Source organism: Mauremys mutica, chromosome 12, assembly GCF_020497125.1.
Source record: "Mauremys mutica isolate MM-2020 ecotype Southern chromosome 12, ASM2049712v1, whole genome shotgun sequence".
Classification (NCBI taxonomy): domain Eukaryota; kingdom Metazoa; phylum Chordata; order Testudines; family Geoemydidae; genus Mauremys; species Mauremys mutica.
Window position 1 is genome coordinate 42,204,823 of NC_059083.1, and position 21,584 is coordinate 42,226,406.

The 21,584-nt window shown below is 56.7% G+C and overlaps 1 protein-coding gene across 4 annotated transcripts; it reads right to left on the reverse strand.

Moving 5' to 3' along the window:
• Positions 1–40: 40 nt before the first annotated feature.
• Positions 41–17,536, reverse strand: CCDC105 (coiled-coil domain containing 105). 4 transcript variants are annotated; one of them, XR_006572702.1, is made up of 8 exons: positions 16,236–17,536; positions 14,725–14,829; positions 13,445–13,643; positions 12,873–13,039; positions 10,229–10,324; positions 8,727–8,840; positions 3,084–3,182; positions 41–233 (listed from the first exon to the last, which is right to left on the reverse strand). XR_006572702.1 is itself a non-coding variant. In XM_044981663.1 (8 exons), exons 2-8 carry the CDS (start codon positions 16,788–16,790, stop codon positions 7,926–7,928), a joined length of 1,437 nt encoding a protein of 478 aa, XP_044837598.1. In that variant the 5' UTR covers positions 16,791–16,797; positions 17,366–17,536; the 3' UTR covers positions 7,886–7,925. The 4 variants fall into 4 exon arrangements, 3 of the variants coding, with proteins under 3 accessions (XP_044837598.1, XP_044837599.1, XP_044837597.1); XM_044981663.1 differs by lacking the exons at positions 41–233; positions 3,084–3,182 and adding an exon at positions 7,886–8,126 and having other exon boundaries at positions 16,236–16,797; positions 17,366–17,536; XM_044981664.1 differs by lacking the exons at positions 41–233; positions 3,084–3,182 and adding an exon at positions 7,886–8,126 and having other exon boundaries at positions 16,236–16,797; positions 17,385–17,535.
• Between the last annotated feature and the right edge of the window lie 4,048 nt (positions 17,537–21,584).

Sequence of the window (21,584 nt, forward strand, 5' to 3'; positions counted from 1 at the left end):
TTCACGCATGCGCACTGCTGGAAGCGTCGTCCTGCATGGGCCCCTCCCTGACGGTTGCGCGCGCCGCTCACCCCGTCATTTCAAAAATGGCAGCTCGGGCGAGCTCATGCGCAGCATGTGTCATGTCCCGCCACCACTTCTCTTGCGCGTGCGTACTGAGGAAGCACGAAGCCCAGAGCCCGCGGCCGTCCGATTTTCCAGGCTGCGCTGTTACCGCGCTTGTGCATTGGCAGCTGCGAAGCGAACAACGCCATGTCTAGTGAGGGCACAGCTGCCCTATGTACCCTCTCCTTGGGTATTAGTGGGAAAGCAGCTCCAGGGCTCGTTCCTGAGCTCAGGCTTATGCCTCCCCCGGAGACTGGGGACCTCCTCACACCGAGACTAGGTGCTGTGGGTCCCTCTGGGGACAGGGGCTGGGGTCTCGCCCAGAGACAGCATATAAAGCTCTATGTGCTGCAGTGGGGTGGAGAGAAAGGCTTTGCAAGGGAGCAGGGGTGTGAACACAGGCTGACCAAGAGCAGCAAGCTGGGCTGTTACGCAGGTGTAAGACGCCTGGGTGGTCTAGGGCAGAGTCAGTCTCAGGCCATCACTACCTCAGCTGCAGCACACCTTTCCAGCTGCAGATCTCAGCACTTTACATGGGAGGGGCAAGATTGTTATCCCGCTTTTACATATGGGGGAAACTGATGCACAAAGAGGATGAGACTTGCCCATGGTCACCTAGCAGGCCAGAGACAGGGATAGAACCCAGGTGTCCTGAGGTGTGGTGGCTCATCAGCCCAGGCCCAGGAGGTGCAGCCTAACCAAGAATTCCCCAAAGCCACAAAATACATTTTGTACACATACATATTTAAGGACAAGTATCAGAAGGGTAGCCGTGTTAGTCTGGTTCTGTAGAAGCAGCAAAGAATCCTGTGGCACCTTATAGACTAACAGACGTTTTGCAGCATGAGCTTTCGTGGGTGAATACCCACTTCTTCGGATGCAAGCAGTGGAAATTTCCAGGGGCAGGTATATATAAGCAAGCAAGAAGCAAGCTAGAGATAATGAGGTTAGATCAATCAGGGAGGATGAGGCCCTGTTCTAGCAGTTTAGGTTTGAAAACCAAGGGAGGAGAAACTGGTTCTGTAATTGGCAAGCCATTCACAGTCTTTGTTTAATCCTGAGCTGATGGTGTCAAATTTGCAGATAGCTGCTTTCAACTACCTGAGGAAACTACAATGCATTGGTGACCTTCCAGAAAACACCATCCTAGCCACCATGGATGTAGAGGCTCTCTACACAAACATCCCACACACTGATGGAATACAAGCTGTCAGGAACAGTATCCCTGATGATGCCACAGCACAACTGGTTGCTGAGCTCTGTGCCTTTATCCTCACACACAACTATTTCAAATTTAATGACAATATATATCTCCAGATCAGTGGCACCGCTATGTGCACCCGCATGGCCCCACAATATGCCAATATTTTTATGGCCGACCTGGAACAACGCTTCCTCAGCTCCCGTCCACTCACGCCCCTTCTCTACCTACGCCACATTGATGACATCTTCATCATCTGGACCCATGGGAAGGAGACTCTGGAAAAATTCCACCATGATTTCAACAGCTTCCACCCCTCCATCAACCTCAGCCTGGACCTATCTACACGGGAGGTCCACTTCCTAGACACCACGGTGCAAATAAGTGGTGGTCACATTAACACCACCCTATACCGAAAACCTACCGACCGCTATGCCTACCTTCATGCTTCCAGCTTCCATCCCGGGCACACCACAAGATCCATTGTCTACAGCCAAGCACTGAGGTACAACCGTATCTGCTCTAACCCCGCAGACAGAGACCAACACCTAGAAAATCTCCACCAAGCATTCTCAAGACTACAGTACCCACACGAGGAAATAAGGAAACAGATCAACAGAGCCAGATGTGTACCCAGAAGCCTCCTACTGCAAGACAAACCCAAGAAAGAAACCAACAGGACTCCACTGGCCATCACATACAGTCCCCAGCTCAAACCCCTCCAACGCATCATCAGGGATCTACAACCCATCCTGGACAATGATCCCACACTTTCACAGGCCTTGGGTGGCAGGCCAGTCCTCGCCCACAGACAACCTGCCAACCTGAAGCATATTCTCACCAGCAACTGCACACCGCACCATAGTAACTCTAGCTCAGGAATCAACCCATGCAACAAACCTCGATGCCAACTCTGCCCACATATCTACACCAGCAACACCATCACAGGACCTAACCAGATCAGCCACACCATCACCGGTTCATTCACCTGCACGTCCACCAATGTAATATATGCCATCATATGCCAGCAATGCCCCTCTGCTATGTACATCGGCCAAACTGGACAGTCTCTAAGGAAAAGGATAAATGGACACAAATCAGACATTAGGAATGGCAATATACAAAAACCTGTAGGAGAACACTTCAACCTCCCTGGCCACACAATAGCAGATTTTAAGGTGGCCATCCTACAGCAAAAAAACTTTAGGACCAGACTTCAAAGAGAAACTGCTGAGCTCCAGTTCATCTGCAAATTTAACACCATCAGCTCAGGACTAAACAAAGACTGTGAATGGCTTGCCAATTACAGAACCAGTTGGTTTTCCTCCCTTGGTTTTCACACCTCAACTGCTGGAACAGGGCCTCATCCTCCCTGATTGATCTAACCTCGTTATCTCTAGCTTGCTTCTTGCTTGCTTATATACACCTGCCCCTGGAAATTTCCACTGCTTGCATCCGAAGAAGTGGGTATTCACCCACGAAAACTCATGCTGCAAAACGTCTGTTAGTCTATAAGGTGCCACAGGATTCTTTGCATATTTAAGGACAGTGACTCTTGTCTATATTACTCCTAGGGGAATTCTGCAACACTGCGTGGGTGCAGAATTCATCTTGTCCGCAGATTTCTTTGCTCCCCCTCAGAAAAATGGGGAAGCAAAAAAATATGCGGGGACACATTCCCCATGCTCAGAGCAACAAGTAGAAGCGTAAATCACCATGGTGGGGTGGGGGCTGGGCATGTGAGCATGCATGGGGGGACTCTGTCACTCTCGCTCACCTGGCCTGGATGGGTAGGGCTTCAGGTTGTTTGGAGGTAGGCATGAGGTAGGTTCTGTCCTCTGAGGCAGTTAATTGTTCCCATGCTTAGTCAATTCCCCTAGGTGCATAAAACACATGTAAAAGTTTTAAAGCTCTTTTACATTGCCAGAGTGGTGAAAAGGAGCCTTATTGTAAATAACAGTGAGAGAATCCTCAGCTAGGAAGATCTATGTTCTGTCTCACTTTCTTCCTGTGCCAGAATGGCAAAATGGGGTTAATTACAGGTCAGGATCTATTTTACTTATTCATTTAAAAAAAAAGACTTTGAGGGCAAATAAAACATTTATCATGCAGTCAATAACGTTTCAGGACAATCAGAACCAAGCACTTCCCAAAGTAGCCAGCCAGAATTATAAACTGGAATGTAGGGTATTGGTTCCCTAGTATTTGTAATTTAACTTTCATATGTTTAGGAAATGCTGAATAGTTATTGTGACTTTTTTCTGTATTGTAGTTTAAATAAATTAACAAGATAATTGAAACTGGTTTGATTATATTGCATTATTTTGACAAACAAAATATGCAGAATTTTTAATTTTTGGCACAGAATTCCCTCAGAAGTAGTATATACAATAAGATAACACAAGGCCACAAGAAGTGCTTGTGATTTAATTGAAATCTGTCCCAACTCCCTCTTGCCAGTAGTGAAATGCAACACCCAACCAACGGAGCTGGGGATGAGGGGTTTGGGCTGTGGGAGGGGCTCAGGGCTGGGCCAGAGGGTTGGGGTGAGGGCTGCGGGGTGGGGCCAGGAATGAGGGGTTCAGGGTGTGGGAGGGGGCTCTGGGCTGGGGGCACAGGCTCTGGGGTGGGGCCAGGGATGAGGGGTTTGGGGTTCAGGAAGGGGCTTCAGGTTTGGGGGGGCTCAGGGCTGGGGAAGGGGATTGGGGTGCAGGGTTGCAGCATGAGCTTACCTCGGGCGGCTCCTGGTCAATGGTGCAGCAGAGGTGCTAAGGCAGGCTTCCTACCTGTCCTGGCACCATGGACTGCAGTGCGCCCCGGAAGCAGCCAGCAGCAGGTCCAGCTCCTAGGTGGAGGTATGAAAGCAGCTCCACGCAGCTGTCACCTGCAGGCACCGCCACCCCCCCCCAGGTGTGGAGCCAGTGCTTAGGGCAGGGGCAGTGCACGGAACCCTGTGGACCCCCCGCCTAGGAGCCAGACCTGCTGCTGGCCACTGCTGGGACGCAGCATGGTGTCAGAACAGGAAGGCACTAGCCTGCCTTAGACAGGCAGTACTGCTGATGGGACTTTTAACGGTCCGGTCGGCAGTGCTGACCAGAGCCACTGCAACCCAGTGCCTTACATTCCGCAACCCAGTACTGGGTCGCAACCCACAGTTTGACAACCACTGCCCTGGAAGGTGATTGGTGCATCACCTCACACAAAAGTCATGAGCCGCCGGTGGTCCTTACTCCCATGCCAGAGCTGTATCCGCTGGGCTGCACTGCCTTCCAAACACAGGGAAGGGAACGCTCTCTGGTCGTGATGTCATTTGGACACCAGTGTAGCTATACCAGTGAACCCTCCTGGAGGAGATGCAGCTTAGACTGGCAGAGAGGGCGCCTGCCGGTACAGTTTATACCAGTTGCCCAGGCAAAATAATCTCTACAAGGAGAAGGACGGGCATACCTGGTGCTGAACTAAGGGTATGTCTACACTACGAAATTAGGTTGATTTGATAGAAGTCGATTTTTAGAAATCGATTTTATACAGTTGATTGCGTATGTCCCCACTAAGCGCATTAAGTCAGCGGAGTGCGTCCTCACTACCGTGGCTAGCATTGACTTACGGAGCGGTGCACTGTGGGTAGCTATCCCACAGTTCCCGCAGTCTCCGCCACCCATTGGAATTATGGGTTAAGCTTCCAATGCCTAATGGGGCAAAAATATTGTCGCGGGTGGTTTTGGGTACATGTCGTCAGTTGCCCCTCCCTCTGTGAAAGCAATGGCAGACAATCGTTTTGTGCCTTTTTTCTTGGGTTACCCATGCAGACGCCATACTACGGCAAGCATGGTGCCCGCTCAGCTCACGTCACCGCTGCTGTTGTGGGCAAGTCTACTGTGGAGGCTGCTGTGATCCAAGTAGACAATGCATTCTTTCTTTATTAATTAAAAAAAAAGAGATAACGGATAATGATAACGGTGGGGTGGGGGAGGAGGGAAGGACAAGGCCACATTGCTTATTGTAGCCACACTAAAAATCAAACTGTTTGAATGACAGCCTTCTGTTGCTTGGGCCATCCTCTGCAGTGGAGTGGCTGGGTGCCCAGAGCCTCCTTCCCCGCCCACCCCATGTGGCATCTGGGTGAGGAGGCTATGGAACATGGGGAGGAGGGCAGGCGGTTATACAGTGGATGCAGCGGGGGTCTGTGCTCTTGTTGGCTTTCCTGCAGCTCCAACAGAAGCTTCATCATGTCCATTTGCTCCCCCATTAGCCTCAGCATCGCGTCCTGCCTCCACTCTTCGCACTCACTTAATTCTTTCCTGGCCTCTGGCACTGATTGCCTCCATGCATTAAGCTGTGCCCTATCAGTGCAGGAGGGCTGCATGAGCTCGGCAAACATGTCATCGCAAGTGCGTTTTTTTCGCCTTCTAATCTGCGATAACCTGAGGGACGGAGATGATAGGGGGAGCATAAAAACATTCTATGCTCTGTGATTCTGGGGGGACTGCATGGTCACCTCTGCTGCTGAGTGCTGCTGAGTTCGCCATGCGGACCAAACAGGAAATGAAACTTAAAAGTTCCCGGGGCTTTTCCTGTGTACCTGGCTAGTGCATCAGAGTTCAAAGTGCTGTCCAGAGCATTCACAATGGAGCACTTTGGACAGGGCCGGCTCCAGACCCAAGCGCGCCAAGTGCACGCTTGGGGCGGCATTTTGCCGGGAAGGCGGCAGGTGGCTCCGGCGGACCTTCCGCAGTCATGCTTGCGGGAGGTCCACCGGAGCCGCGGGACCAGCGACCGCCAGCGCGCCCCCCGCGGCATGCCGCCGTGCTTGGGGCGGCCAAATTCCTAGAGCCGCCCCTGACTCTGGGATAGCTCCTGGAGGCCAATACCGTCAATACCCCAAATTCGACCCAGCCAGGTCGATTTTAGCGCTACTCCCCTTGTCAGGAAGAACAGAAATTGATTTTAAGAGCTCTTTAGATCGACGGAATGGGATTGGTTGTGTGGACGTGGTCATTTTTAAATCGACCTAATGCAGCTAAATTCAACCCAACCCCATAATGTAGACAAGGGCTAGGGCTAGTGGTGCGTTGAGATGCCAGGCAACAAGCCTAAGCCGGCAGAACGCCTTGGTCTAGAAACTCTTTGGGGTTCTGCCTAGCGTGGCTGGGCCCCCCAGTTAGCAGGGAGGTGCCCATGCATGTGCGTTGGTGATGGCATCACTAGGAGCCCTGCACAGCCGGCCCAGCTCTGGGGGAGGGAGCCACCATCCAGCCTGGCTCGCACGTCGACCACATGGTGAAAGGGTCAAGACCAGTCGCCGGGGGCAGGTAGCGCGGGCCAGGAGCGTCCTTGCTGGGCCCCTGGGTGTTTGGCCAGCCCCTTGGCTGAGGGACGTCAAGGTGGCTGTGCCGATGTGTCCGGAGCTATGGAGGGAGGAGTGGGCTTGACTCCCCAGAGCCTGACAGGGGGCTTGCTGGTGTCCTCCCCACCCCACCTTGGCCAGCCTCTCCCATGCCCCCCTTAATTCCCATCTCACCAAGCCTGCCCCCAGCCTGGCTCTCCCAGTGCCCCCCAACTCTCATTCCACCCAGCTTCCCCTGTCCCCTGCCAACCCTCGCCCCCTCCACCCTCTCCAGTCCTCCTGCCCCTTTCAGTCCCCACCCTGCCTGGCTTCCTCCTTTGCCCCCTAACTTCCATCCCACCCAGTCTTCCCAGCAGTCCATGCCACCCAACCCCCACCTCACCGAGACTTCTCATTGTCCCCCAACCTTCACCCCACACGGCCTCCATAGTGCCCCCTGGCCTCCCCAACCCCCACTATACCTAGCTTTTCCAGTGCCTCCCAAGTCCCAACCCACCTGGCCTCCCCCATCCCCTATTCCCTCCCAGATCCCTTTCCCACCCAGCCTCCCCTCTGCTCCCCAACCCTCACCCCCTGGCCTCCATGTGACAAAGTGGGAATTTTCTGTAATATTTTCTCCGATGATAATGCATGCCTCAGTTTCCCCCAGTACTTTGCAGTGCTACCCAGTGGGTGCAGGAAGGTTAATCCTGCTCCTGGGGCAGCACAGGAGAGATGTGGCGGGGGGAGTGTCACCTCGCTGCCTGTCTTGTTAGAGGACTGGCTGAAACTGACCCGAATCAATGGAGGATCCAGAAAGCCAACGGGAGCCCCTAGCACTGAACAGTTGACACCCACCAACGCACTGGGCCCTGCAGAGCGGGCAGGTCTCTGCCCAGGGGTCTGGCTCAGCTGGACCCACTGGGCAGAGCTCAGGGCATGAAGCAGCAAGGCTGGAGCTCAGGGGCTCACTCCAGGAGGTGGTGAGGCCGAGTGGCCTCCCCTTGCAGAATAGTGGGACCCCTTGGGCGGGGGGTCTGGCCCACTGAAGAAGTGGATCCTCCAAGGGACTGTTTAAAGCTGGGGGTTAGCACTGATCCTGTGGCTCTGTGACACCTCCCCCACCCCACTCGTCTTCCCCGATGCCCCTGGTCCCCCCATCCCCACTTCCCCTGGCGTCCTCAACCTGCCCCACTCGAGGCCCCGCATTCCCCTCTCCCCGGTGGAGTAATACTCTTGGGCAGGTCAAAGGTCTCTGGGATTTTATTCTCATGCTCTGGCTATGGGGGCCCCCTAGGAGCAGAGCAGCTGGCAGGCCTCCACCAGGCTGCTGCGGGGGTGCATGCGGCGGCGGCGCAGGCGCTGCACGCTGGCATCCACGTGGAAGCCCGTCTCCTTGTCACGGATGGAGGCACGCAGGTGCCGCTGGGTGGCCTGCATCTGCTGCACATTGGCTGCTGCCTTCTGCATGGAGCGCTCCAGCTGCACACTGCCCTGGGGGAGGGACAGGCGGACAGGGAACACCGTCACCTCCCAGCAGCCAGGTGAGGTACCCCGGCCTAGCTACACCTCACCCCTAGCAGCCAGGCGAAGCCATCCCTCCTCCAGCAACACTGTCACCCCCCTGTAGCAGGGTGAGGTACCCCTGCCAAGCAACGCTGTCACCCCTACAGCCATCGCAGCCAGGCAAGGTACCCCCACTCAGCAACACCATCACCCCCCTATGGCTGGGGAAGGTATCTCTGCCAACCAATGCTGTCACTCCTACAGCCATTGCAGCCAGGCAAGGTATCCCTACTCAGCAACACCATCATCCCCTACAGCTGGGCAAGATATCCCCATCCAGTAACCCCATATAGCTGGGCAAGGTACCCTCAGCTAGCAACACCATCACTCCTGAAAGCCCCTTCAGCTGTGCAAGGTTCCCTTGCCCAGAAAGACCATCACCCCTATAGCCATCCCAGCAATGCAAGGTACCCCCATCCGGCAACACCATCACCACTCTACAGCCATCACAACTGGGCAAAGTACCCCCAGATGGGCAACACCCTACTCCCTACAGCCATACCAGTGGGTGCGACCCCTGGAACTTACCTGGGTGAGGATCTGGGCCTCAGGCAGTTGGGTGCCCACATGGCGCTGGTACACCCGCACCAGGGGCCGGGTCAGCTTCTCCCGTGCTTCCAGGTACTGGCTGGACTCAGGGCCCTAGAACAATGTAGCAGGGGTCAGAGCAGGGCAGCTTCCCCTGGAGGAGCCCCCTCCACCCCCAGCCAGTCCCTTCTTCCCCTGCCTATCCCCCGGCTGCCCCCAGCCAGTCTCCCCTTCCCCTGCCTATCCCCCGGCTGCCTCCAGCCAGTCTCCCCTTCCCCTGCCCATCCCCCGGGTGCCCCCAGCTGGCCCCTTCTTTCCTGCCCGCCCCCCCCCAGCAAAGTGTCACTCCCTGCCTGCCCCCAGCTGGTCCCCCCTTCCCCGGTAAGGATAAGGCCTTTGTCTGTAGCCATATTGCAAGTTCTAAAGCCTAAGGCCTTCCTTTGCACCCAGATTAAAAGAGCCGTAGCCATTACTTGAGAAGCAGGAAGTCACATCCTCACATTCCATCTAAATTACATTAAAATAATGTAATATCAGGCTGTTAAGAAGGAGACCCATCCTAATGGCACCCACTATCACCAGATAAAGAAACAGATCTTAAGGTGGTTAAAGAAAACTTAGTTTGACAGCATCCTGTCTGTCAAGAAATCACTTATCAACAGTTGTGGTTGTGAAATCCTCATTTCTGTATTGATTTGTCATTATGGTCCCCACTTCCCTGTTGTTTGTCTGTATGATCTCTGTCTGGTTCTTTGTTTCTGTCTGTTACATAATTAATTTTGCTAAGTGTAAATTAATTAAGGTGGTGGGGTAGGATTGGTTACAATTGTTACAATATGTCAGCATTGGTTAGTAAAATAATTAGTTAAAGTACAGATAAGCAGGCCTCAAGTTTCACTGTATAAACTGGGGTCCAAAAGGAAGTTCTTTGGGAACCAACTCCAGGACACAGCCCCAAGAACAGAGCTGCCAGACCTCAACACTCCCTGCCAATGACACCGTGCAGAACCTGTAGTTCCCCCAGATGACCTGATCCTGATGGGCCATCAAGAAAAGTTCATCTTGTTGGGAGTGGTGAGCATTGTATGTGTAGTGGTTGCATTCTGGTTTGTGGTGATTGTTAATAAATAGAGGTTACGTAGGATATTACTGTGTAGGGCTCTTTCACTACCCTTCAAAGAGCCCGTAAACCCTTCAAAAAATTAAGCCCTGAGTCCACAGGGAAAGGATGTTTGCCTGGAGCCCACAGGAGGGGTAAAGTTAGGTGCCTTTTGCTTGGAGCCCTAGGAACTGGGAAAGGGTCGGGGTGCCTAAATAAAGAGGGTTAAGCCTTGAGCCCTAGGAACTGGGTAAAGGTGGGTGCCCTAGAGTGTGTGAGTAACAGAGAATTTTAGCAGGTAACACCCCTGCCCACCTCCCAGCAGTGTCACTCCCCACCTGCTGGTCCCTGACTGCCTTCCCAGCAGAGGGTCATCCCCCCAACCCCCTCCACTCCCACTCACCATGGTCATGCCCTGGGTGATGTCCAGCTCCCCGTGGAAGCGCTGGCAGCGGTTCAGGGTGCTGCGCATGCCCCCCAAAGCCATGTAGAGACGCTCCTGGCCGGGGAGGGAACACAGGATGAGGTGTGGGGGGCACGCTGGGTCCCCGCAGGGATGGGTCACCCCACCCCTCAACCCCCAGGTTTGGGGACCACACCAGAGATCTTCCCCCTTGGCCTGTAGGTGGGGCCTGAGTGCCCCCCCTCCCCCAGTGGCCTCCCAGTGTGGGTGGGGCATAATCAGTCCTTCAGTGTGCCATCCCCTGCCCCAGCAGTGTGGATCTGGGCCTGTGGGTCTGATATAGGGATGGGGGCATGAGGGCAGGGTGGGGCAGGGGCTGTGGGGCTGGTATAGAGCTGTCAATGGGGATGGGGGGGAGTGGGGCAGGGGCAGTGGGGCTGGTATAGAGCTGGGGGGATGGGGAAGTGTGGGGCAGGGGCTATGGGTCTGGTATAGAGCTGGGAGGATGAGGGGAGTCTGAGGCAGGGGCTGGTAGAGCTGGGGATATGGGGCAAGTGTGGGGCAGGGTCAGTGGGTCTGGTATAGAGCTGGGGGGATGGGGCAGTGTGGGGCAGGGGCAGTGGGGCTGGTATAGAGCTGGGGGGATGGGGCAGTGTGGGGCAAGGGCAGTGGGGTTGGTATAGAGCTGGGGGATGGGGAAGTGTGGGGCAGGGGCTATGGGTCTGGTATAGAGATGGGAGGATCAGGGGAGCCTGAAACAGAGGCTGTGGGTCTGGTATAGAGCTGGGGGGATGGGGGGACATGGGGCAGGGGCTGTGGGTCGGGTATGGGGACAGGGTGAGCAGGGGCAGGGGCTGTGGGGCTGGTATAGAGCTGGGGGGATGGGGGGACATGGGGCAGGGGCTGTGGGTCAGGGATGGGGATGGGGTGAGAAGGGGCGGGGCTGTGGGTCTGGTATAGAGCTGGGGGGATGGGGGAGTATGGGGCAGGGGCTGTGGGTCTGGTATAGAGCTGGGGGGATGGGGGAGTGTGGGGCAGGGGCTGTGGGTCTGGTATAGAGCTGGGGAGATGGGGGAGTATGGGGCAGGGGCTGTGGGTCTGGTATAGAGCTGGGGGGGATCGGGGAGTGTGGGGCAGGAGCTGTGGGTCTGGTATAGAGCTGGGGGGGATGGGGAGTGTGGGGCAGGGGCTGTGGGTCTGGTATAGAGCTGGGCGCATGGTGCTAGCGTGGGGTATGGGCTGTGGGGCTGATATAGGGATGGGGGAATGTGGGGCAGGGGCTCCCCCAGCCAGGCTGAAAGCCCCACTGGTTTAGGGGCTCCGGGCGATTTATGGGGCAGGTATGAGGAAGTGCGAATTTTCTGTTATAGTTTTATGATGTCTGCGTGTGCCTCAGTGTCTCCTCACTTGCGCAGGGCTCCTGGGGACAGGGGCGGGGCTGGACTGTTGGCTCTCCGGACAGGTCAGTCTGAATGAGGCCTGGCTGAACTGGCCCAGGCCGACCCCGGCTCAGTGGCGAACGCACCTGGACAGGGGAAGGCCAATTGCCCAGCCATGCACCTAGTGCCCAGCCCCCCGCTCTGTGCAGGGAGGCTGGGCACAGACTGGGCTCTCCAGCAGAGAACAGGGCTGGAGCCCAGGGGCTCTGTCTAGGAAGCAGGCCTGCCAATGGGGTGGGGGTGGGGGCAAAGGGGGCAATTTCCCAGAGGCCTGGGCATTTGAAAAGGGCTCCTAGGCATGCACAGCATGGTACTGGCGGCGAAGGCAGGGGTGGGGTGATGGGTTCCATGGGGGCAGGGGCAGGGGCAGGAGGAGGGGTGAGGTTCTTTGGGGGGCATCATGGAAGGGGACAGGGGCAGGGGGATGGGTTCTGTGGGGGGCAGCGTGTGAGGGGCAGGGGGAAGGGTTCTGTGGAGGGCAGCGTGTGGGAGGACGAGGATAGGGGGAGGGGTTCCATCGGGGACAGCTTGCGGGGGGCAGGGGGATGGTTGGGGTTCTGTGGGAGTCAGCGTGCAGCATGAGGGAGAGGGGTTCCATGGGGGGCAGTGTGCGGGGGGACAGGGGCAGGGGTTCTGGGGGGGCAGCATGCAGGGGGACAGGGGGAGGGGTGGAGTTCCATGGGAGGCAGTGTGGGGGGGGCAGGGGGAGGGGTCTGTGGGGGGGCAGCATAGGGGGCCCTGCATGCGGGGAACAGGGCTGGTGTTCCATGGGGGGCAATGTGCGAGGGCCAGGGGGGACAGGTTCCGAGATGGGCAGTGTGCAGGGGGCAGGGGGAGATGGAGGTATTTTGTGGGGGGGCAGGGGAGGGGTGGGGTTCTGTGGGGGGCACGGAGCAGGGGTTCCATAGGGGACTGTGCGGGGGCAGGAGGAGGGGTGAGGTTCCGTGAGGTGCAATGTGCAGGGGACAGAGGCAGGGGAATGGGTTCTGTGGGAGGCAGCATGCGGGAGGGGGCAGGGAAAGTGTTCCATGGGGGTCAGTGTGCGGGCGGGGGCAAAGGCAGGGGGAGGTGCATGGGGGTGAGGAAAGGGTGGGGTTACGTAGGGGTTAGCATGCTGGGGGGCAGGGGTTCCCTGGGGCACAGTGTGCAGGGGTTCCATGGGGGGCAGTGTGTGGGGGGGCAGGGAGCATGCCTCCCTCCTGTACCTTGAGCGCCAGAGTCTCGTCCATCTTGCGCTGCAGGCTGCCATCTAAGGCCGCTTGGGCCTGGTGGCGCGAGGCCGTGGCCTGGGCTGTGGCTGCCTTGAGCGTGGCCAGCACCTCCTTGGAGCGCAGGGTCAGGCACCGTGCCTCCTCAATGGCCGCCGCGCACTCTGGGGGGACATGGGGTCAGAACTGCCTCAGTGAGGCTAGGCTTAGAAGTGGGGTGCAATCGGGGCACTCATGGGCTGAGGGGGGCTGAGCGGAGTGGGGGGTCCCTGGGGGAACAGGGGATGAGGGGGCTCTTGGGGGGCTGAGTGGGGGGGTGAGTGGAGTGGGGGTCCCTTATGCATGGGTTGAGGGGGGGCTGAGTGAAAAGTGGTCTCCGGGGATGTACAGGGTCTCCGGAGGGTCTGCGGGAGGGGTCCCTGGAATAAGGTGGGGGCCAGGCCATACCTGGCATGTAGGGACCGACGGGGCTGGGCTCATGAGTGGGGACTAATGGTGGTACACAGGGGCTGAGGGGGGCTCTGGGAGGGCTGTGGGGGGTCCCTGGGGTGGGGTGGGCCAGGCCATACCTGGTGTGTAGGGCCCGACAGGGCTGGGCTCCGGGGTAGGGTTCCTCACTACGAAGGGGGACGAGGGCCGGCTCAGGCTGAGCCAGGACTCGCGCTCGGCCTCCAGCAGCACCATGCGCAGCGGCTGCCCCAGCAGCTCCAGCACCTGTCCCCGCTCCTGGCACAGCATGTTCAGGGTGTGCTGGCACTTGCCCAGCGCCTGGCATGGGGGACATGGGTCAGTGTGCTCCCCACACCCTCAAACCCCGACACCCGCCCAGCGCCTGGCACAGGAAACACAGGTCAGTGTGCTCCCCACACCCTCAAACCCCGACACCCGCCCAGCGCCTGGCACAGGAAACACAGGTCAGTGTGCCCCCCACACCTGCCCAGTTCCTGCCAGTGCGCCAGTGTGAGTGCCCAGCTCAGAGACAGCTGTGGGCAGAGGGACCAATCTCTGCAGTGCCTCTCTCGGCATGAGACTGCGGAGGGCCCAGCAGGGCAAAGGGGAAGCCATGGGAAGGGGGGGTGAAACCTGGGAAGGGCGGGGTGGAAGGAGAGACATGGGGCAATCCCTGGGATGGAGCAGGCTCCGGGGGCGAGGCAGCCTCAGGCTGGCGAGCACGGCGAGGGACAGAGCAGGGGACTCAAGACAGGCCAGCAGGGGACGGCCCGAGGGGGTGCAGGTTGGGCTGAGCTGCTCCCTTTGGGATGGGATTTGGTGGCGGGTGCCAGGGCAGCCCAGTGAGAGGGGCAAATGGGGAGACACCAGCAGGGATCTGGCACATGAGGTGCCCAGAGGAGGGGCCGGTGCCCAGGCTACGATGGGAAGACGCCCCAGTGGGTAGCATGGGCAGGGTAGACAGCCCCAACCTGTCATTACGGGGTTCCCAGGCTGTGGCCCAGAGGGGGATGGGCTCCCTGCCAATCCACCAGGGAGATGGCAGTACTCCTGGCTCAGACATGGTAGGCTAAGGGCTGCTGGCGTCCTGCTGAGAAGGGTCCCTGGCTCCAGCACCTGGCCCAGTGCCCCAGGGGGTCCAGAGTGGGACATCGGACTGTGGGTTGCTGGGCTTTTCGGTGCCCGGGATGAAGTGCTGAGTACACCATGGAGCCCAAGCCCCTGTCAACAGGGGACCCAGCAGAAGGAGCTGGTAGCCCAGCCCCAAGGGGGCATGCTGGCAGGGATGGCAACCCCCCAACACACCTGCCCACCCACTGCCAGATCGACCAGGCAGTGCCCAGCACCTGCCCAGGCATCTAGTTGCTGTCTAGGCCTTTGGCCCTCGCCTCAGCCCCACCTTCAGGTGCGCCTCCGACATGTCCATGTCTCCTTCCAGCTCCACCTTCAGCCTCTGCAGCTCCTTGCGTTCCCACCGCAGCAGTGCGTCCACTTGGTCTGGGGCCTGCACCGCGGGGGGATGAGCAGAGACGGGGGCAGAGTGAACGCTTAGCCCCCAGCAATGCCAGCCATTGCAGGTTTGGTGCTGGCTGCACTGGGGGGATCTGGGCTGGGAGCGGGGCTGGGTGTGTGTGGTGGGGATATGGGGCGGGGGGGATAGGTGTGGGGGTACCACCTGCTCTGTGGGGGGGGGTCCACAGGTGGCCGTGCTTGGGGGTGTGTGAGTGTGAGGAATATGGGGCATGGAGAGGATGGTAAACATCAGGGGACTCTCATCTGCTCAGTGGGGACTGTGCTGGGGGAGGATGTGGGGTGCATGGGAGGGATATGGGGTCCATGGGGCTCTCACCTGTTCTGTGCGGGGGCATTGTCGGTGCCTGTGACAGGTTGTGATGGGGGGTGATGGGGCATAGGGAGTGGATAAATAGTGTGTGGTGAAATATGGGGGACTTCTCACTAGTTTGGTGGGGGATTGGTCCTGGTGCCTGGCCATGCTGGGAGGTGGTGGGGCACAGTGGGGGATATGCTACATGGTGGTGGGGCACAGGGGGCAGGGGGCTTTCACTGGCACGGTGTGGAGCTGATGCCTGCACATAGCCCTGTGGGTATGATATGGGGCACAGGGGGCTCTCATCTGCTCAGTGTGGGGCGGGGGGCAGCCAGTGCCAGCACCTGCCCATGCTGGTGGATTGGCACCGCTTGGGGGAATACCGGGTGTATCGGGGATATGGGCCATGGGGGGATGTCACCTGCTGGTGCCTGTGTCTGGGGGCACTGGGGGGCCATGGAGTGCTGGGGCTATGGGGCACGGGAGGGATACAGGGCAGGATATGGAGTGTGGGGGGAATGGGGAGTGGTGAGATATGAGGTGGGGGCTCTCACCTGGTCAGTGGGGGTAGGGGTGTCAATGCTGGCATCTGGCCATGCTGGGGGGTGATGGGCACAGGGGGCGCAATATTGGGTGTGAGTGGATCTGGGATCTGGGAGAGCTCTCACCTGCTTGGTAGAGATGAGGTGCCCACATCTGGATAGAGCGTGGATAAGGGGTGCGGAGAATATGGGGCACAGGGGATATGGAGCATATGGGGATACAAGTTATTGGAGCTCCCACCTGCCTGATGGGGGGCTGGTGCCCATGCCTGGGTGTGCTGGGGGGTTATGGGATATGGGGGATACAGGGTGCAAGGGGATAGAGGGCACAGGGGAAATGGGGTGCGGGGTATATAGGGTGGGGGCTCTCACCTGCTCGGCTGGGGACTGGTGCCCACACCTGACCATGCTGGGAGGATACGGGACATGGGGGATACAGGGTGTGAGGGGATAGAGGGCACAGGGGATATGGGACATGGAGGGATAGAGGGCACAGACAGGGAAATGGTGTGCGGGGGGATACGAGGCGTGGGCTCTCACCTGCTCAGCTGGGGGCCGGTGCCCGCGCACCAGGGCACTCTGCTGGTTGGTGAGCAGCGCGGTGCGCACCTTGGCCAGGGCAGCATCAAGGCGCTGGCGTGCCAGGTTGAGGCGCTTGGCTTGCTCATTGAGCTCGGTGAGCGCCTGGCGCAGCCGGCTGACCACCAGGCGCACAGCGCTGGCATAGCGGGCAGCCAGCCTGTTGCTCTGGCTGGCGCAGTGGTCCCGGAAGCAGGGCAGGGGCAGCTGGCTCACCCATGGTGGGGGCTTCATCTTGCTCTTCCACAGTGTGATGCCCGGCCCCTCAGGCGGCTTCTCCAGTGTCTCACCAGCCTCCGTCACGTCCAGTTTGAAGCGCCAGCCCTGAAGCCGTGTGCGGCGCTCGTAGGGTGTCTCCTGAGGCTGGCCTAGGGGGTGCGGTGGGCGCCACTGTGCCAGCGCCTCCCGCCAGCAGCGCCCCCGCAGCTGGTGCGCTGCCCGCACCATGGCCTTGGCCTCATTGCGCCAGGCCTCCGGGCCTGCCCGGCCCCGCAGCAGCTCAGTGGGGGGCCCCATGGCCGAGCTGGGGGGAAAAGATGGGTCAGCACCTCCTGGCTTGAGGGACCCCCTCTGACATGGATAGCCAGGGTCCTGAGCCCCGCCCCTCGTCCCCTTCAAGGTGCCTGCCGTCCTGGGACCACCCAACTCAGGGTTACTCCAGCCCCACGGTGTGTGAATGGGTCTGACACAGGGAAGGGGATACTGGGCTGCCTAGGCCTATGGGTCAGATCCAGGCGCCAGGGAGAGATGGGGGGATAAGGGGCAGGCTACCTGGTGGGTCAGATCTGGGGGCAGGGAGGGGTGGGTGGAATAGGGGACTGGCTGGCCCCTGGGTCAGACCTTGGGGGCAGGGAGGGGCCAGGGACTAGGGGTCTGGCTGCTCCATAGTCAGAGCAGGGAGAGGTGGGGGCTAGGGGGCTGGCTGTCCCGTGGATCAGAGCTGGGGGTAGGACTGGGCAGGGGGCTGGAGGGTTGGCGGTCCTGTGGTCAGGGCAGGGAGAGGTGGGGGGATTGGGGCTGGCTGCCCCATGGTCAGGGCAGGGAGAGGCAGGGGGCTAGGGGGCTGGCTGCTCCATGGTGGCTTTCCCTGCCTGTGAGGAGCTTTCCTGCCTGATGTGGGGTCAGGCTGAACCCGGCTCCCTGTGCCCCACGGGTGGATGCTCCAGTGCCGGCGGTGCTGCCAGATCCCGGGGGCTCCTCCAGGGCACCCGCCTCCCTCTTCGCCTGCACCGCCTATCGGAGTCTGTGCCTCGCTGTGGAGATGGTTGCCACGGCAGCGGGCACTCGCCTCACAATGCCCCTGTTCCATGCAGTTGTATGTGGGGGGGATCCCGTCTCACATGGCCTGGAGGGAAAAGGAGGTGCCATGGGGGGATCAAACCCTCTGAGCCAGCGGGGAGCAGATAGATAGGATTTTGCCCCTGGCACTGGGCCCGATCCTCGTGGGGGAGCTGCGGGGCTGGGCAGTGTCTCTCCAGGGCAAGGGATTGGAGTGACACCATAGTGCGGGTAAGGGTCACACTACTGCTTCCAGCGGGGGGAGAGCTCCCGTGCACACAGTGCACAAGCAAGGACAGCCTGGGCTACCCTCCCTAGTGCCCCTAAACCTCATCCCTGAAGGGCATCAAGGATTGACTGTGAACGGGCCAACCAGTTGGCATGGTGGCCAGGCACCAGCAAGGACATATGCAATGAAGTATCTGCATGTGAACATTGCAGAACTAACAGACCAACACAACACCTCTACCAGCCAGGCCTTGGAAGAGATTGGCTGCAGATTTATGCAGATTCAGAGGACCTGCTTGGCATGGACTATTTTTCCAGGTATATAGAAATAATGTACTTGAAAGTCACATCAGGTTACAGTGTTATGGAGAAACTGAACTATGCTTTTGCTCAGTTTGGTGAGCAAAAGCAGACAACTGAGCACAATTCACTGCAGCAGCATTCAAGTAATTCCAAATAAAATAGGATTTTGATCACATTACTAGCAGCCCAGATTACCCACAAGTGAGTGGAGAGGCTGAGAGAAATGTACAGACAGCCAAGAAAATCCGATAGCAGGAAGATCCATTCCTTGCTCTCCTGAGCCACAGATCAACACCAACAGCAGCTACTGGATGCAGTCCAGCACAACTCCTGATGGGAAGACAACTCAAGTTCTTTTCCAAAGTCAGGACAGTAGTTCTATCTCGAAAGTGGCCAGAGATTAAGAGAGCAGCCAAATCGGATAAAAAGAACATAAGAACATAAGAATGGCCGTACCGGGTCAGACCAAAGGTACATCTAGCCCAGTATCTGTCTACCGACAGTGGCCAATGCCAGGTGCCCCAGAGGGAGTGAACCTAACAGGCAATGATCAAGTGATCTCTCTCCTGCCATCCATCTCCATCCTTTGACGAACAGAGGCTAGGGACACCATTCCTTACCCATCCTGGCTAATAGCCATTTATGGACTTAGCCACCATGAATTTATCCAGTCCCCTTTTAAACATTGTTATAGTCCTAGCCTTCACAACCTTCCACAAGTTAACTGTGCGCTGCGTGAAGAAGAACTTCCTTTTATTTGTTTTAAACCTGCTGCCTATTAATTTCATTTGGTGACCCCTAGTTCTTGTATTATGGGAATAAGTAAATAACTTTTCCTTATCCACTTTCTCAGCATCACTCATGATTTTATATACCTCTATCATATCCCCCCTTAGTCTTAGGCTAAAGAGTTTTTGAAAACTTTTACAGCAGACATCACTCAGTTAGAGAACTCCCAGGTCTGGACTGTGTTGGTGTCAAACAGGATGGAGAACTCCAGTTTCATAAAGAGAAAGAATCCAATGCCCAGATCGTATGTGATCGAGACAGACAGAGTGAGTTCAACAGGAACCATCAACATCTTCAGTGTATACCTCAGAAAGAACAATTGGCAGAACAAACTCTACACACTAGAAGAGAGAAACTCAAGGCTTCCAGACCGATCACAGCCAGTCATTGCCACCAATGGACAAGCAAATGACCAAGCTGTTATGTGTTTGGGATGTGTAATTAGAAAGCCAGTACGATTCAGACATACTTAACTGACTAATCACTACTGAACTTCAAAGACAATGTGATAGTGTCAATAGTGTATGGTAGGAATGTAAAATGTAAAGACGGAGATGTATTGGAATGGTAAAATGTATTACACTTCTCAGCCACTAGGTGTCGCTGTGTGCAACATACCTTTTTTACGCTCACCTCAGCCACACCTGGTAGACCATTAAAGGATCTTATGGCGGACACATCTCTGGTGTGTCTCTCTGAGCCCTGGTCTACACTATGAGTATAGGTCAAATTTAGCAGCGTTAGATCTATTTAACCCTGCATCTGACCACACGACGAAGCCATTTTTGTCGACTTAAAGGACTCTTAAAATTGATTTTGGTAGTCCTACCTGAAGAGAGGATTAGCGCTGAAATCGACCTTGCTGGGTCGACTTTGGGGTAGTGTGGATGCAATTTGACAGTATCCAGGAGCTATCCCAGAGTGCTCCATTGTGACCGCTCTGGACAGCACTCTTAACTCCAATGCACTGGCCAGGTAGACAGGAAAAGCCCTGAGAACTTTTGAATTTCATTTCCTGTTTGCCCAGCGTCGCGAGCTGATTAGCACAGGTGACCATGCAGAGCTCATCAGCAGAGGTGACCATGCAGTCCCAGAATCGCAAAAGAGCTCCAGCATGGACCATATGGGAGGTACTGAATCTGATCACTATATGAGGAGATGAATCCCTGCTATCAGAACTCTGTTCCAAAAGATGAAATGCCACAATATTTGAAAAAATCTCCAAGGCATGAAGGACAGAGGCTATAACAGGGACCTGCAGCAGGGCCGCGTGAAACTTAAGGAGCCCAGGCAAGCGCAAAAAAACAGAAAGGCAAATGGCTGCTCCGGATCAGAGCCCCAGACAGGTCACTTCTATGATGAGCTGCATGCAATTCTAGGGGGGCCCCTACAACTACCCCCCCTCCCCGTGCATGGACTCCGTCAATAGACTCTCATGCAACAAGGATGCGGATTTAGGGGATGAGGAAGAGGAGGATGTTGAAGTTAGCGCACAGCAAGGAAGCAGAAAAAACGTTTTCCCTGACAGCCAGGAACTGTTTATCAGCCAGCATCCACTACCCTCCCAACCCACCCAAGGCAGGCTCCATTGTATATGGTTTAAAAGCAAGCGTGTTTAATGATTAATTTGCCCTGAAGACTTGGGATGCATTCGCGCCAGTACAGCTACTGGAAAAGTCTGTTAACATGTCTGGGGATGGAGTGGAAATCCTCCAGGGACATCTCCATGAAGCTCTCCTGGATGTACTCCCAAAGCCTTTGCAAAAGGTTTCTGGGGAGGGCAGCCTTATTCCGTCCACCATGGAAGGACACTTTACCACGCCAGGCCAGTAGCACATAGTTTGGAATAATTGCATAACAAAGCATGGCAGCGTATGGTCCCGGTGTTTGCTGGCATTCAAGCAACGTCCGTTCTTTATCTCTCTGTGTTATCCTCAGGAGAGTGATATCGTTCATGGTCACCTGGTTGAAATAGGGGAATTGTATTAAGGGGACATTCAGAGGTGGCCGTTCCTGCTGGGCTGTTTGCCTGTGGCTAAACAGAAATCATCCCTGCTGTTAGCCACGTGGTGGGGGGAGGGGTGAAGCTATCATCCCAGATAATAGGGTGGGGTGGAGGGCGTTAGTTGGGTTTGTGCTGCACATTAACCTGAAAACCGCAGCCCCTCCTTTTAAATTGCCAACCCATTTTAAATGGCCAACCCAACGGGTGCTTGGTATGGGACATGAGGGCGCTGCTGTTTGAAACCATTCCAACATGGAATTCCAACTGGCAGGCCCTCAATATAAGAGTCAAAATGCGACCTTGTAAAGAAAGCACACGTGCTATCTAATGTTAACAGCTTGGTTCACCATGGAAGAGTGTACCCATTGTTCTCTAAAATGTGTCTTTTTAAATACCACTCTCCCTTTTTTTCCCTCCCACAGCTGCAAATGTTTCAATGCTCGCTCTATTGTCTCCATCCCAGAGGCTAGCGAAGATTAGAAGGCGAAAAAACGCACTTGCGATGACATGTTCTCTGAGCTCATACAGTCCTCCCACACTGAAAGAGCCCAGCAGAATGCGTGGAGGCAGACAATGTCAGAGTGCAGGAAAGCACAAAATGAACGCAAGGACAGGAGGGAAGAGCGAGAGGAGATGTGATGTCAGTGTGATGAAAGGAGGCATGAAGCAATGCTCAGGCTACTTGAGGATCAAACTCATATTCTCTG